Source organism: Carassius gibelio, chromosome A10 (assembly GCF_023724105.1).
Source record: "Carassius gibelio isolate Cgi1373 ecotype wild population from Czech Republic chromosome A10, carGib1.2-hapl.c, whole genome shotgun sequence".
Classification (NCBI taxonomy): domain Eukaryota; kingdom Metazoa; phylum Chordata; class Actinopteri; order Cypriniformes; family Cyprinidae; genus Carassius; species Carassius gibelio.
In genome coordinates, this window is record NC_068380.1 from 8,463,817 (window position 1) to 8,480,575 (window position 16,759).

Consider the following 16,759-nt stretch of genomic DNA (forward strand, 5'->3'; position numbering starts at 1 on the left):
TATTACATTTTACACCGTAAAAGCATCGAACAAAAAACAACATACCTTGAGTATTTATGTTTAGGAGTTTATACGTTCATATCTTTATCCAGTCGTCGTGGCTCAATTCTGCTATTTTCCCTTCATTGGTCTTGCGTCTCCTCATCGACTGATAGAAAAAGACGGCAGCTGAGGATGGCGCAGCTCCGCCCTTGACGACCAATCAGAACGCAGATATTTACCGAAGGAGAGAAACGGAGATCGTTGATTGGCTGAGACTCAAGCCCGTCTGTTTCCTTCCATCCATTGGGTTCTGGAGCGAGTTAAAGGATGCTGCTGGATACTGACAGGTGCAAAGTTGCAAACAAGCCAGACAATAGGGACCAATTGTATTATCTTAATTGCATATAAATGATAAAAAAAACCTATAATATTATGAAATATGACTTGCTGCTCAGTTATCAGTTACTATAGTTTATCAATGATCAATTGTCCTTCTTGTTATTATCAACACTGAAAACACATTACAATGAATTTTAAAAGATTGTAACAAGTTTTGAGCATTAGAGACATTTATACTTTGGACCAGTAGTGTAATCTGTGCTGAGTGTGATGTACGTTATGTAAAATTGCACAAACAAGAATGTGAGCAATATCACTTATTCATGGTTGTCTTTTATGATAAATAATAAACAAAAAACAGGCTTATTAAAAGTAAAGAAAACTCTGTGTCATACAGTGATTAAAGTACAAGCAAATCCTTGGCTTGCTAGATTCACTGGTAGATGGATTTCTTCAGATTGTCAATATTATATTGCTGGACAAAATCCATAAGCATTCAAACTTCTAACATCTTTACATCTGACTTAGAATATATCTTCACGTCTTGAAATGGGTAGAAAAAAATCAAACTTATAAATAGGCAACATGAGTATAAAAATAAAATGCTTTAGTATTGTTGTAAAAAATGACAAAGCAGAAAAAAAACAATGTATCTGTTTTATCTTACATGGCTGAATGATATAAACCTCTTTATCTTAATTGCATGCTTCTGTTCAGTAAGGGAACCATTTACTTTGTTGACCAAGACCACTCTGAGGCATTCCCTTTAATATGTATTTTCTGTGAAATGGCAGAGCAAGCATTTAAAAAAAAAAAAAAAAAAAAAAAAAAAAAAAAAAACTTTGCGGTACATTATCAATAACTTCTCAAATTCAATCTCAAAACCACATATTGAAACATTTCCATAAAAAATAATAAATTGTCCTTCATGTAAATAGTGTTTTAACGTTCCTTTGATCCTTCCAAGATGTGCTCTGCAGTAAATGCTAACAGTCTTGTGCATTGCGCTTTGTAGTCATTGATTTTCTTCTTTAAAAGCCTTTGAGACGAACAACATGCCCTGTGAGCCGGACATGGCGTTTAGGTGGGAAATAGACGCTGGGGGGTCCGAGGCCCTTATCGAGCTAAAGTGATGAAAAATGCTTCTCCTAATGGAGAAAACAGCAAAGCTAGTCTCACTTATAAAAAGAGCACTCAATGTTTGAACCCAAACAGCAAGAATCACAGTACCATCCTTTCACATAAATTGTTCCAGGAAAGACTGTTATTCTCCAGTCTTATCTCCAGATAATGATAATGATTGGCCTACACTATGATACCTTTCACTCACTGACTCTTTTCACCCATATTGGTTATCCATGTCTGCCAAAGACATTCGTGGCAAGGATATTTTTGCTGTGTATTCTGCATTCCGAGGGGTCTCCATATAGATGGTGGAGCTGGTGAGACTCTTACGGTCTTTCTTTGATGCCGAGCGCCGCTGCCAGCGGCACAAGAGGAGCTCCACCTGCTCTCTGAAGAAGCTGGTTGTCAGGGTGTAGAGGATGGGGTTAAGGGCACTGTTGATAGGAAGAATGAAGACAACCATCCAGGAGTTTATTGTCCCTGCAGAGATAAACAGAGCAAATGTAAACAAAAAAGGACTGGTAATCTGATAATCTTAAATTCTGTGACACACTTATCCAGAGGTAGCGGGGTCATTTTCAGGAAACAGTGCCATTTGTGCAAAAAAAAAGAAAAAATATAATCTAAACTTTTAAAAGTTTATTTATTTTTTTATGTCTTTTTAAGTCTTTTTAATGTCTTTTTAAGTCTCCATGTCTTAAATCTGCCTACAAAAAATAATATAATACCTATACCTACGAAATACCAACAATAATTTGTCATTACTAAATATATAATTTAAAACTTTTATTGGAATATATAACTGAAATGTGTTTCTGTGTGCCTAATTATTAAGATTTCTCTTTCAAAATTAATTTTTGCCTTGCATTCAAACTGCTACTGGGGCTGAAGATCTGTGCACATGTGTCAAGATAAATAATTCCAGCCTGAACAATATTTTCATTTTCTGTAGTTTTTACACTAAGTTTACACTATTTTTTTACATGATTCCCAATTTTTTTAATTCAAGATTTCAGGTATTTGTGCAGGACAGATTTTACTTTTTTTTTTATTTCCAATGTTGTAATTAGCAGTTCATGTAATTTTTTCTGTGAAGCAGATTTGTTATGTGGCAGCATTCAAGATCAAGTTATCTGTATCTCCTACGCTCAATCAATCCACTCACATAATATCTGTCAGCACACACATTAATGCACGGCTCAGATTAACTGTACAGGATGTGTGCAAGATTCTAATACAATTATAAAGTAATTATTTTATCACAAGTAAATCTTTCAGTGACTAAAATTGTCTGTGTCTATAGATTACACAACATTATATAATTTTCTAATAATTTTTTATTTATTGCCTCTGGATTAGTAGGGTACTCTTGTAATAGAGTAGCAGTGGCTGGGATAGATTTTAAATATCAATCTCACTTAAAAAGATGCAATCTAATCAAGTTGGCATGAAATAAGCCATATATTTAAGTTTACGGAACTGTTGCAATGACAGCGAGTCCAGGATGAGCTTCGAAGAACCAAATAATTCAAGATCATGCCAAACCATCAAAAATCAAATCCAGCTAACTGAGTTAGTGATGGACGAAGAACGGGCTCCTGGTAACATACCTGGAATCTCAACTTTTAGCAGAGAGAGTGTTTTGACCAAAAATATGGGTATCCAGCAGAGGGCGTCAGAGAACACAATAAAGAAAAAGCGGTTGGCCACGGCCACGTCTTTGTGAAGCCGACTGCGTACATCTGTGGCATTGATGCCGGTTTTATAAATGGAACAGAACATGCTGGAATAGGAAATGACAATCACCAAGAACGCCACCAGATTAAGACCTGTGAATACACAAATATTTCGGGATTTGCACATAAGGACTGAAATAGGAAAGTAACAAGCTTGGATGGTGTATAGAATACTAACAGTTCACACCATGCAAAGGAGTGATCGGATCATGCAAATCAGTCCTTTGCCAGTGTGGGCTTTTAAAAAAATGTTCACCATATCTTATATAACCCAAATATTATATTATATTATATTTAAAGTTTGGATTGAGATTGAGAAAAAGTGTCTAATACAGTAGGCTACTTACCAAGGCTGCTTTTTTAAAAATTAAAAATACAGAAAGAACAGTAATATTGTGAAATGTTATAACAATTTTTACAGTATTCTATTTGGGGGGGGGGAAAGGTGATGGCAAAGCTTAATTACTCCAGTCTTCAGTGTCTTTCAGTAATAATTCTAATATACTGACTGAGTAATTAATCTAATATATATACTGAGTAATTATCAGTTATTACTGGTGCTCAATTAATAACAATGGTTATTATAATTAATGTTAAAAACAGTTTAATATTTGGTGGAAACATATTTTTTCAGTATTCTTGATAAACAAAGAACATAATTTCTTTTTGAAATCTTTTGTCCCATTTTAAAAATGTTTTTACTGTCACTTTTTAAATATTGAATGCATCCTTGCTTAATACATTTCTTACAAAAAAAGAAAGAAAAAATCTTATTTGACTTTTGAATTGTAGTCTATCAAAACATTTTTTTTAATTAAGCAGAATGACTGTCATCAACACTGATAATACAAAATGTTTCTTAAGTGCCAAATCAACATATTAAAATAATTTCTGAAGGATCACGTGACACTGGAAACTGCCGTAATCTTGCCATCAAAGGAATTAATTATATTTTAAACATATTCAACTATTCATTGTATTTGCAATATTTCACAATATTATTTTGATAAAACAACTGCAGGCTTGGTGAGCATTACATGACTTACAAATCTTAAATATTTAAACATTTTGACTGGTAGTGCATATTATATTAATAGAAGAATAAAAACTACTAAATAAATGAAAACACATCAATATATTAGTAAACATCAAATTAGTGAAAAGACTCGAACCAAGAAATATCCCTGTGGAGTATCCTTTAGCAGTTGGTTTCTCCAGCCTATCAGAGTGCAGAGGAAAACATACTCCATTTCGCCCATAATAGTTCCCAAACAGGTCTTCATTTAGCAAGGGAACAGCTGCTATGACAAATCCCAGAATCCAGATGAAGGCCAGAACCAACACTGTCTGCAGCTTCCCAGGCCGCAGATGGCTAAACGGGAAAACGATGACCAGGAATTTCTCTAGTGTTAAGTAGGTAAGAAGAAGAACAGATACTTCAGAGGAGAGCATGGCGAGAAAGCCAATCGTTCGGCATTCCACGCTATCCATCCAGATAAGAGCGTTCCGGTTATATTCCCCGCGGAATTTGACATCAAATATCCCCAGGAAGAAAAGATAGACCCCCATCAGACAGTCAGCAACTGGAAAACATTAAAGCAGAATGAAATCTTTTTAAATATGTGCCAGCCAGAGGAAGATGAGCACCAACTGAGACTTGGTTTGTTTCTCATCCAACTTAACCACGAAAGTCAATGTCTCTACTGAAATATTTGGGTTTCGTATTCATTTTTTGGTTTTATTTCTGGTATCATCATGTCACGACATGTTGGTTTTTGTTATACACTCTACTCAACGAACTGATTTAAAACAACGGTGACTAGCCGCTGTTGCACTGATTACTGTAATGGATGTTAATCTTAACAATGCAAATTATCTTTCTCATTATTAATATAAAAACAAAGACACAGTGTGACCAGAAGTGGCATGAAGTTGCTTGCCAGTTTATTTCAGGCCTCTTTTTCCTGTGGAGGTGTGAAATATTTGACAGCTGCTCATTTGCTGGTTCTCCCAAAAGTCACACAGTACATTTAGGAAACACCGTCACAAAAGCTTATGAGAAAAGGGAAAGCGTTTAATGTGAATAAAGGTACCCTTGTTGCTTATAATCTGAAGGAATACGTCATTAATCAGAGCCAGACAATGGTACCACCCTCAGTGGTAATAAGCGATTTTTAATTCTGACAGCATGGCTAAGGTGAGTAGGGGGACACTATTAAAGCAAGCAAAAAGCCATGCTCTTGTTCCCGTCCTGAATGCACTGATGTAGCAGAGATTAAAAGAACCAGCACAGACAGAGACCGTGAACTGTGAATGTGACAGCGGTTAATAACAACCCTCCGTGATCACGCTGACCTTCATCTGACACATTTTAGCACAAGGAGAGATTAGTATCATGAAGCTGAACAATGGGACGATCATTCGATCATACTGTCTGCATTCCTGCAAATTAATTTATATATATATATATATATATATTAGGGCTGTCAAATGATTAAAATTTTAATCAAATTAATCAGAATTTTCAGTGGATTAATCAGGATTAATCACTATTTGCAATTACACCTGAATCCTAACCATTTTTTTTCTGAAATGCATACCAAAAGATAAATAACAGGACACAGATACATAATTTTCATGTATTGATTCATCAATATGTGGTTATTTTTTTCTGAATTTCAAAAGTTTAACATTTACTTAGATCAAATTTACCTGAGCACTGTATCAAACCATGCCATTTTACTACGGATAGTGTAAGAATTTTAGGTGAACCAGTAGTTAAATATAGCCACATATCTATGAAATTATGCACAGAGAAACTCGAAAGAATGAACTCAGAAACATAAACATGCGCCCTCTGCACTCTGGGCACTCTTGTTTTTAGGAGGTGTTCATTTGCTCTGCCACAATACTTTAGGATCGATATTTTCACGTTCTGAAGGCTTCAAGTGCCAGTAAAACCAGGTAAAAATGCATATGCTTTTCAAACAGCTGTAGTTTTCGCTGCATTGCATGTAGGCATTCTGCGCACGCGCAGTGTGAAACACAGGACGCTATAACAGGAAGAAGCTCCAGCATATCAACTTCCAAAGTCGTCTCTGTTACTCAAGTTTGGCATGAATGTATTTGAGAGTAACTGGGGTAAAACCTTAAGCTTCTTCTGTGTTTTCGTCGCGGCGCTCCCGCTGTTTTTTACTAAGAATTTACTGAGAATTCAGAGATCGACGAGACTTTCCTGAATAATTTGTCACACTGGGCATGCGAGAAATGCGTTAAAAAATTTGACGTAATTAGCGACAAACAACTAATTAACGTCGTTAACGCGCTATTTTTTACAGCCCTAATATATATATATATATATACACACACACACACACACACTGTAATACTTTATAATAAATCAATATATTAATATATAAAAAAATATATACATAAATACATAACATACCAAAATTACAGTTAAATTACATTATTTTCATCAAATTAAATTAGACCTATGTAAATACAAACTGTAAAATAATGTGGCCTTTCACTATTAGTTTTTTCTTGGTAAAACTGCAGTTCTGAAAAATATAACCCATCAAGTGTCTATCCATGTTCTTGACCTGATGTCTTGAAAAACTAGATCCGTCACAGATTTACTTAAGTATTAGTAGATGTGATTATTTTTTGGTACATCAGGAAGTGTTCAGACTGTGGAAGTCTGTAACTTTACCCTTTAAATAAGTTCAAAACTGCACATAACATTCAAACAAGCAAGCTTATGAAGACAAACGAACTGCCGCTTTCGAAATAGGATTATAGATGAATGCATAAATGCTCAGGAACGAACAATCAAACGCATACACAGGCACAAAAGCAAACCGAATCATAACGGGCTTTACTGTCAGCTTCCATCATATTCAGATCAGCTTCCCTAACATATTATTACCCTTGGGTTTTCCACTAATACCCCCATTCATGACGGCTGCATAAATGGGCATAGTTTCTTTCCAAGAAAATCCCCCCCTCTCGTATCCGTTCCCGTAAAATGTCTAGCCAAAAGTTTTTGTGAACTTTTATGAGACCGTTACAGACAGATGATAGTGCTAGTGTGTGTTTTTTGTGTGGGTTGCAACAAGTAACGGATAATAATAGTAATAATAACAACAACTAATATAGCTCTATAATATTATGTATATATTAGATAGCTAAATATAGTTACAACTAAATAATAATATATTATTACATTTTATTTTTATAAGAAGAAAAACAATTACAATAGGGTTTCAGGGCTGTGCGCTTGAACCCCTAATTATAATTATAATCTGTATTAAATTGTCAAAAAGTCAATTGTTTATTATTATTAATTCAATTCAATTTTATTTAGTGCTTTTCACAATACGTATTGCTTCAGAATAGCTTTACAAAAAGTGTATGTTTTAAATGGTACAATCAGAGAGTAATCAAGCTAGAGCTGTAATCGGGCCTTAAAAGTTAGGCCCGACAGGACCCGAGCCCGACAGGTTTCGGCCCGAACCCGTTTACAGCCCGACATTATTCAAATGTGCGCACGCACACAGCTATTTTGCCTTTTGTCAACAATGAGTAATTTATTCATGTTTTAACATAATTTACTCATAACTAACGTAGACTAGACCACTTGGAAGTTGGAATAAAGAAATAAAATAAGTCCTCTGTGACATTGTAACATCTCAGCTTTCTAGACATAGGCTCATTTAACCTATAAATAGACCAACGCACCAATAAAAACGAGTCATTTAAAAAATTTTTAATCAAGATACATTTTAAATTAAGATGGGCATTTGGCAATAACGAAATTAAGATAAAGGCTCCGCCGGATTTGCTTTATTTAATAAAAGAATAATGCCAACATTAGCGTAAATACTCTGTCAACATTATGCATTTAAGACTCAATGAATATTTAGTTATCATTTGAAAAACCTTTACTCACAGAGATTAGGCTCGGTCTACATGTTTTTGTGGAGGAAAATGATTGAATCCACTGTAGATGTCTTCAGCGCGCTCCTGCGCTCACTGATGGTGCGTCATTATTCACTCATTATTCTCATTATAAGCATGGTTAAAACTTTTCCACACCTCAGAGTTTGCTTTAGTTGCTGGTGCAACCAAAACGTAATCACCAGAGGCAAGCCTCCGTTACACCTGCTCAGCATTCATTTTCGCATCTTTCTCGCGCTAATCGAAACACATCACATGACCGCTCGTTTACCTCGCAAACCGGAGTGCAAGGCCGAGCCCGGCCCGAACCCGCGTAAGATGATAGAAATTAAGCCCGAACCCGACCGAACCCGATCGAACCCGACCGAACCCGTCGGATCCCGACGGGTCCAATCAGGTTCGGGCAAAGATCTTCAGCTCTAAATCAAGCAGTCAATGTAATATATGAATGGCAGTATTATATGTTATATTATATTTAGATAAAAGCATGTGCTAAATGTATAGATTTATAAGATATGAGGCTAGTTAACATCAAGTACACACATTTATTTATATAGTATTATAGTATTTGGCAATTTAGTTTGTCAGTCCAGGGTTGGCATCATCTGAAGTCGTATTATTAATTAAAACCATTTTTGCACGATATATTTATTAATCAAATATTAATAATAGTCTCAGCTGTACTCACAACACAAGACTTTGATGCAAGCTGCATGCAGGTTGTTCTCTGCTCTAATGAAGGAGCGCATTCCGATGACAAAAAGATTCCCAAAGCAGGTGATGAAGGCCATAACCCAGACGGAGACCCGCAGAACCAGGCTGGCTAACAGGTCTTCCACTGATGAAATGCCATCCGTATTAGGTTTACATTTCCGTACATGTGGGGCATAGGAACAGTACTGAAAATCCTCAAAATATCTAGAAAAGACAGATATGCACACATAAAAGATTACAAGCTGAACCTCCTGCTTAATACACAGACCACACAATGAGAGGAACGTACATGTGGGACAGGTTTCCCATCGGAAGAAACATCTTGGTAGTTATATCAGGAATTTCAATGCCCTCCAGACTTCTGTTAAATACAAATGCATGTTGTTTTTCACATGGCACCTACTAATAGGGTCTTAAAATGCATTCTTTTGAAAAGAAGAACATGCTGTGTTGATACTTACAGAGACTCAAGTTGGAGCAGGTGATTGAAGTGACTGGCATGAATATGGAGTGAAGGATTATGAGATAGGTTCCTGCAAATATTAAATGGAGTATTTCAGCCAAAAATAAGTAAATCTGAGTTTATAATTTCTTTTTTTTTTTTTAAAGAACACCTTTGTAGCTTTTACTATCCATTGACAGTTGATAGTTACAAGGAGCTGTCAAGTTCCAAAAAGGACATAAAACACTCAAAAAGTTATAATATGGCTTCGACAGCTCTAAATACAGGTAGACTACTTTTATATATATATATATATTTTTTTTTTTGTCATTTGTCATTTTTGGGGGGTTGACAGCTCCCAAATGAAGACTTGTTTGTTCCTTTGAAGAACTAATAGCACAGAGGCTTGGAAAGACATGAGGGTGGGCGAGTGACAATTTTTTCCATCTTGGGTGAAATATCCCTTTAAAGAACATTATTTCATAGTGTGCATTCATCAGTTCAACAATTTTGAAATAAACTATGCGTCTGACACGTGCATCACTCACAGTTTTTGCAGATATTGTAAACTCCAGAAAGTGTTTTTAGGAAGATTGGAAATTCTGTTGCAAGACAAATCTCTATATAAAAAAAAAAAGACAACCAGGGGGAGAAATAAATTCATCTGTTAAACAAGCATAATCCATATAATGCCATCTCAATTATGTCTGTGCAGAAAGTTTAAACAAAGTTGTTTCTCCCAAATCTCAAGATTTCACATCCTTTCCAGATTATGTGCTGCGGTACTCACAGTTCAACCAAAGATCCAAGAGAATGAAAGGTGTTTTCTAGAAGGATCTTGATTTTATTGTCATGCAGTGATCTGGACAGAAAAATTTAGAGAACAAACTTAATGATAATTTCCAAAGAAACTAAACCACCACATTTTCACTTGCATGGAAAACCTCAAATAACAGCCACTGGGGCTGTGGAAAAGCCAGATGATAACGAAATTGTACTGCTTTCTGCATTTTCCAGTTTATTCTTCCAGCAAGGTCAAGCCGACCTTATTTGCAGGGATACCCATCTCTCCCTGCAAGTCTCATTTAAGATATGCCTGCCACTTTCCCACATCTATTACAAAAGAGAATAGCACATCCTAATAATGCACTATAAGAGGCAGAAAGAAAAAAAAACCTTCTGAAAGGGGTTTTGTTGTTGCTGTGAGAGATGCCAGTCTGTCCACATAAGGCAATAATGACACTGACAAAATCTTTCAGCCATCACACTTCTCCTGGGAGACATTCTGCTTTCATTTTCAAAGGATTTAGGAGGGAATCAGGACCAAAGGAGTCAAATTCACAAGTGATATCCGGGACACTGGGATTAGAGTCCTCTATTTCTATACTCAGAATGTGATTTATTTATTTATTTTTGCCTGTAAACCTGCACCTGGATGCTAGCACACTGAAATATTAGTTGTTTCAAACTAGAGACCTGTGCAGGATGGATTTTCATCCTGCAGGATTCTGTCCCACATTTGCCTGCTCCCTCAGAAATATGTTATCTTGTCCTGCTCCCGCCCACAACACTAATGTTTTGTCCCACTCCTGCTGGCAAAAGCCCACATAAAAATAGTCTACAGTATATAGTCTTTCTTTTTCAGTACATCCATTAAAATTTACATGAAATAGTAATTTCCATAAAATCTTAGAGGTAATGTTCTACAACATCCTTGAATAAACACTCCTGCTAAAATATTTGTTATTTAAGCCTCAAAATTCACAAACCACTTTTATTCTTAACAGAGTAGCAGTGGTTTGCATGGTTTGGAAAGGCAGAACTCAAGCATAGAGCGCTCCCTTTATAATCACTAAAAAGCTGACATCTTTAAATGTCCAAAATCTATGTCCAAAACCACATAGGTCAACAGGGTTAGGGTTTTGAGCAAAGCTTGCTCGAAGATTTGAGACGATGTGAGTTTGCTCTGGTATACAGCAAAATGTCAGTCATTTACATGGTAATAAACAATTAAAATGCTTTAAAAAAATCTAATAATTGTGTTTTTATTAAACATTTTTAGTTAAGTTGTTAATCTGACAAATATACATTTTAATAAAAATGGTGTAATAAAATAAAATGGTATGTCATTTTAAAAAAGTGTAAAACAGAACCATTTTTATTATTAGTGGTCTCAGACTTTTATACCCCACGGTATATGACATATAATTATTTGAAACACCTAACGTCAAAAGACTTTGTGATAAACACAACCAGAATGGTTGCATGCCTTATATTTTAAAGTTACAGTAAAATTAAGATTCAACACATGCTTGACTTCATTTTCCACAAGGGCATCAAACTTTGTTCACTTGTAAGAAAAACCTGCAGACAGACACTCGCATCCTGATGACTAACCAAGAACAAGCATTTCCTTTTAGAGATAAAAAATGGAGGAAAAAAACTGAGACTGAGATCCAAAACTGACATCGTAAACTAAAAACAACATCTGTACCACGTTCAATTAAACTGACCATTAAATCAAACTTGCTGCCATGTTGCCATAAATTGTTATGCTGGCATCAACATGTGCAGCCATAATTAAAAAAAACAAAACAATGAAACCGACCAATCAGACTTTACAGTACTTACAGCACTGTGAGCTCGGTGCAGGTCTTCAGAGTGGAACAATTCAGCAACTCAACGTGATTCTCAGCGAAGTCCCTGTGAAGAAAGACAAGCCAAGGAAAAGCAAAGAAAGAAAATGAGCTGTAAATAAAAAAATTACTATTTTCTTTTATCAAAACTTCGATGACATGAGGAAGACAACATCTGCACTGATGACTGGGAGAACTCATCCCATTGCTCCTCCTGCAACAACAAAGATGTATCTGATCAAGAGCCATAGATGCATGACATGAATAACCAGAGTGCCTCATGAAGCCCCATGCTGAAATTTTTCATCCAGCGAGCACCTAGTTGAGGATTTGCCAGACTTTGATAGTACCTCTGATAGTCTTTCTCTCCAAAGTGTCAGGCTGGACTACCAGATGGCAAATTGTCATTCAGCGGGCGAAAGTATCACAGCATGACTGAGCAGCTCGCATAGGTAACATCAAAAATCACAGTGATCCTGCTGATGGCCACTGTAAGTCTCTATCTGCTGACTATAATTACCAGAATGCATTTTACAGAAACGCTGTAAATGCAACCCAAGTGCTCATCATGAAGAGAGAAACGCATGAAAACAAACACATGCATCTGGCAGAGATACAGGCGCTCTGAGAGGAGTTTTCATTGTAAACTCAAAATGTGTGACACAGTCAATGGAGTTGTAGTCAGACCTTTGATTAAACAGCTCAAGCAGCTTAATCTGGCCTATAAATGCCCACTTAGAAAGAGAGTAACTGACTGATATTCTACAAAAGAAATCACAGTCTCTTTTGTTCTCGCTAACCTGAAAAGCTGGCAGATCTAGAGATTATTTCATCCTCAAAAGCACTCGTTGGATCAGCCGGTACCTCGTAAACATGACTTTGTTTCCAAGTAGACTGATAATAATCTGATGATCTGATTAAAGCTTGCCAGATAGAGGAAATGCTTTCCAGTTTTGTGTGCAATGCGCATCAGATGGTCAGTAAATTGGCCTGTGGGGGTCGGTCTGTGGGTGTCCTGTCTAGGAATAATCAGGTTTTAAGGTAATTGTTGGCTATAAAATTTGAACAAAAACATCTTTAAAGTTTTTAAATGAGTGTGGTCTTCTAGGCGCAGGTTTATCGGAGCAAAGCAACTGCTGACAGCAGCGTAAGCTATATTAAGTGGTTTTACTTGGACAGCTGTGGAATTTCACTGAGAGCTGATATGATTCATACCAAGTGAGATATGCTAAATTCAAACCCACCTCATAGAAAAGCACTATGATGCGGTATCATTTGTTCAGTTCAGAGACCATCGGCTAAGTGTTTCAGACTCTGTCTGTTCGTTAACCTTAGAATTACCTATTCAAATAAACCAAAGAGCCAGATGACTAATATACTAATAGACATGCAGGTATAAACACACACACACACAGGGATATACTGCACATGCTTACAGCTAAAGTAACAAAAAAAAAAAAAAAAAAAAAAAATCTTCCCAGAGTACCAAATCTTTCCAGAGAAATCAGCTTGATATGTTGGGGCTACTCAGATGCTGTATTTCTTACTGTCTCTAAACAAGATGCACATGTACTGTATATGTGCTCAGAAATAAAAGGTCAAGCCAAGAAGGCTTTAACATTATTGAAGTGTCATACACAAACACTGGTAGTTTAACTGGTTGTGTCAGGAAAATTCAGTGAATAATAATTATTTAAGTACAGCCAGGCGGATTACTGTGAGCCTCATGATGCCTTATACAACTATATACACAGGAGAACTCTTTATTTCCTCTAATGAGCCTTTAACATGTTGCATGTGTGCCAGCAAATAAATTCACCCATAATGCAAGGTGCCCACCACAGTGGATGGTGCTAAAAGCCATTTTGACCAATCTAACTGTGATGTTATATCTGAATGTTACTTTTTGCACAGCGCGATCTCAGATCTTAGTATGTGAGTGGTGTGTGTGTGCATTAATATTGTCACGTTTATGTTCTGTTCTCCCTGCCTTGACCTAGTTTTCCTGTGTTGCTTTATTAGTTAATTAGTTTCCACCTGTGTTCATAAATCATCTTATTAGTCCATCATTTGGTTAAGTATTTATAGCCCTGCCTTTCCTCAGTTTCTTTATCCTGCCTCCGTGTAAAGAGGTTGTTTTCTCCTACTTTCCCATGTGGATTTATTAAAGACTCCGTTTGTTTGACTATCTGCCTCCTTCATACTCCCTCAAGCTCTTTTCCCCAGCAATCCGTGACAAATATAGAACAGTGATTAAACTAAATGGTTTAAATGCATTGGCACTGTCACACATACAGTGGTGTTCAGTACGGTCACACTGTATAGCTGTTATTCAAGAACATTTTGGAAAAAATCCTCAGGAGCTATTTGCATGAAAATCAAATAGGCCTATTTCTTTGTACAGAATGCATTGAAAAAGAGTGGGTGGTTAACCAGAAATATTAAAAATAGCACGTCATGCTGAAAAGGTTGCCGACCCCTGCTCTATTTCGTAAGAGTTGAAAAAAGGGCTAGTAACAGGAAATACTCACAACCACCTGAGCAAGGGCATGTGCTGACAGAAACTTGAGTCTGGGAGCCACAACAGGGACGTGTTCACCATGGATCTGAAAATGAATAAAGATTTAAATTAATCACCAAAAATGGCAATACGGCCTTGATGTGCAGACTGTCACAGCAAGAGCCTTGAAGGTCTTTACTGTAGAAATTCAGCAAACCCCCTGCAGCACTTTTAGATATGACTCAATCACAGGGAAAACAATCAAGGCTTTCTGCCAGACTAGCTGCGTGCTATTAGGTGTCCTCCGTTTCACAAGCATAATTATCTGGAAATTGTGTTTTTAATTAGTTGTTGTAAAGTGTTTCCTTAATTATTATCAACTAAATAAATAATTACCGTTTTTTTCGGACTATAAGTCGCATCAGTCCAAAAATACGTCATGGCGAGGAAAAAAACATATTTAAGTCGCACTGGACTATAGGTTGCATTTATTTAGAACCAAGAACCAAGATAAAACATTACCGTCTACAGCTGCGAGAGTGCTTTCTTTGGTAGGTTATAGGAGCATAAAGCAGCATAGAGCGCCCTCTCGCGGCTGTAGACAGTAATGTTTTCTCGGTTCATTTCTCTCGGTTCATGTCAAATTAATTTTGATAAATAAGTCACACCTGACTATAAGTTGCAGGACCAGCCAAACTATCAAAAAACGTGCAACTTATAGTCCGGAAAATACGGTAATATATTAATTGGGGAAGTCGTGGCCTAGTGGTTATGGTTGTGGGTTCTAGTCCCGGGCCGGCAATACAATGACTTAGGTGCCCTTGAGCAAGGCACCGAACACCAACTGCTCCCCGGGTGCCACAGCATGGCTGCCCACTGCTCCGGGTGTGTGTTCACAGTGTGTGTGTGCGTGCACTTCGGATGGGTTAAATGCAGAGCATGAATTCTGAGTATGGGTCACCATACTTGGCTGAATGTCACGTCACAAAGAGACAGGAGCTGCACTTGCATGCCCAAGAGGCATTTCAAAGATGGCCACTGAGTGACATGACTTGTCTATAAAAACATCTCCTCTGAAAAAAGGTCATTCATTTAGTCAAAAACACCAGAAAATTAGACCTTATTCTTAGACGCCAACAATAATTTAGCTTTTTTTTTTTTGTTGCAAATTTAGAGAGCAATATTATCTGTTCTCATAAATGAAAGTTTAATAGAGTGATTATTATTCAGTGGACACTTGTACAGCTAATTTACAAGGTTGTATTTATTTCATGATAAATCACAGATTTTTTTTTTCTCAGTTCCCATATTTACTTTTGTGTGTTTCACAAAGCTGTCTATTTATCAGTTCAGTCCAGTACAGAGTCACACCAATATGGACGATCGCTGGGCTCGAAGAATCATTTTCTTTAAATACAGACTCCCGCAAGCTAAGCTTTTCCATGCAATGGCTAAATTGCAAACAGAACCAGGCTTCTGGAAACTGTTCAGAAGACATACTACTGTTATTTCAGCAATTATGGGTATCACAAAGCGATTTGAACAGGAGAAAACATTCCAGGCAAGCGTATAATCACTTCTGGCATGACTTCAGATACTTACAGTCACTCATGAAAAGTTTCTCATGAGGGGCTGTTCTTTGCAGTGATGCTTAAAATGCCCCTATTAAGGGTAATGAAAGGTTCATATTTTGGTTTTGGGAGTCCCCAACAACAAGTTGACATGCATGCAAGGTCAAAAAACACTTGTATTGTCTTATAATAAACATTATTTTTAGCTTACTTGCTTAACGACTCCCACACGAATCGCTCAATGATTCATTTGAGATTTAAAACTTTGCAGCATGTTTTCATTCACTTAGAGCTGTGTTACACAATGAATGAATTTAAAAATCCATAATAGGGGCACTTAGGTTTCTCTGTTATTAGTTAGCCATCCCTTAGAGACCCCAGATTTTTTATTAAGGTGGAGGAACGAAAATGAAACATTCATGTAACATGATTCAGTGATTCAATTATACTTTGCAAGCCAAAAGTGGCAAATATGAAATCGTGTCATATGTTTATTCATAAAGCTGTGATGGACAAACAAAAAAACACACACAGTGTCTGAGTTTGTAAAGATTCTGGTTCACTAAATAAATTATGCAAATCATGTAACAGCTCAAACATGGGCCACAAGGTCTGTGTAATTTGCATGCTGCAGATTTTTCTTTAGAAATACTGTGTGGGAAAAATACTGTTTAAATGTTTCAGATTTACTTTGAAATAATTGTAATATTTCAGTTACCACCCAGCGAAAAACACAATCAGTCTGAAAACCA

At 36.5% G+C, this 16,759-nt stretch overlaps 1 protein-coding gene across 1 annotated transcript in view; it reads right to left on the bottom strand.

The window, feature by feature from the left end:
• Window positions 1-634: 634 nt before the first annotated feature.
• LOC128021063 (relaxin receptor 2-like) overlaps window positions 635-16,759 on the bottom strand; it is a 38,580-nt gene continuing 22,455 nt past the window's right edge. Inside the window, exons 9-18 of the mRNA XM_052607960.1 lie at window positions 14,468-14,542; window positions 11,932-12,003; window positions 10,091-10,162; window positions 9,849-9,920; window positions 9,320-9,391; window positions 9,148-9,219; window positions 8,833-9,062; window positions 4,355-4,765; window positions 3,057-3,275; window positions 635-1,926 (exon numbers count right to left, since the gene is read on the bottom strand). Of these exons, the coding sequence (XP_052463920.1) occupies window positions 1,661-1,926; window positions 3,057-3,275; window positions 4,355-4,765; window positions 8,833-9,062; window positions 9,148-9,219; window positions 9,320-9,391; window positions 9,849-9,920; window positions 10,091-10,162; window positions 11,932-12,003; window positions 14,468-14,542 (1,561 nt within the window). The 3' untranslated portion in view covers window positions 635-1,660. The remainder of the gene's footprint in view (window positions 1,927-3,056; window positions 3,276-4,354; window positions 4,766-8,832; window positions 9,063-9,147; window positions 9,220-9,319; window positions 9,392-9,848; window positions 9,921-10,090; window positions 10,163-11,931; window positions 12,004-14,467; window positions 14,543-16,759) is intronic.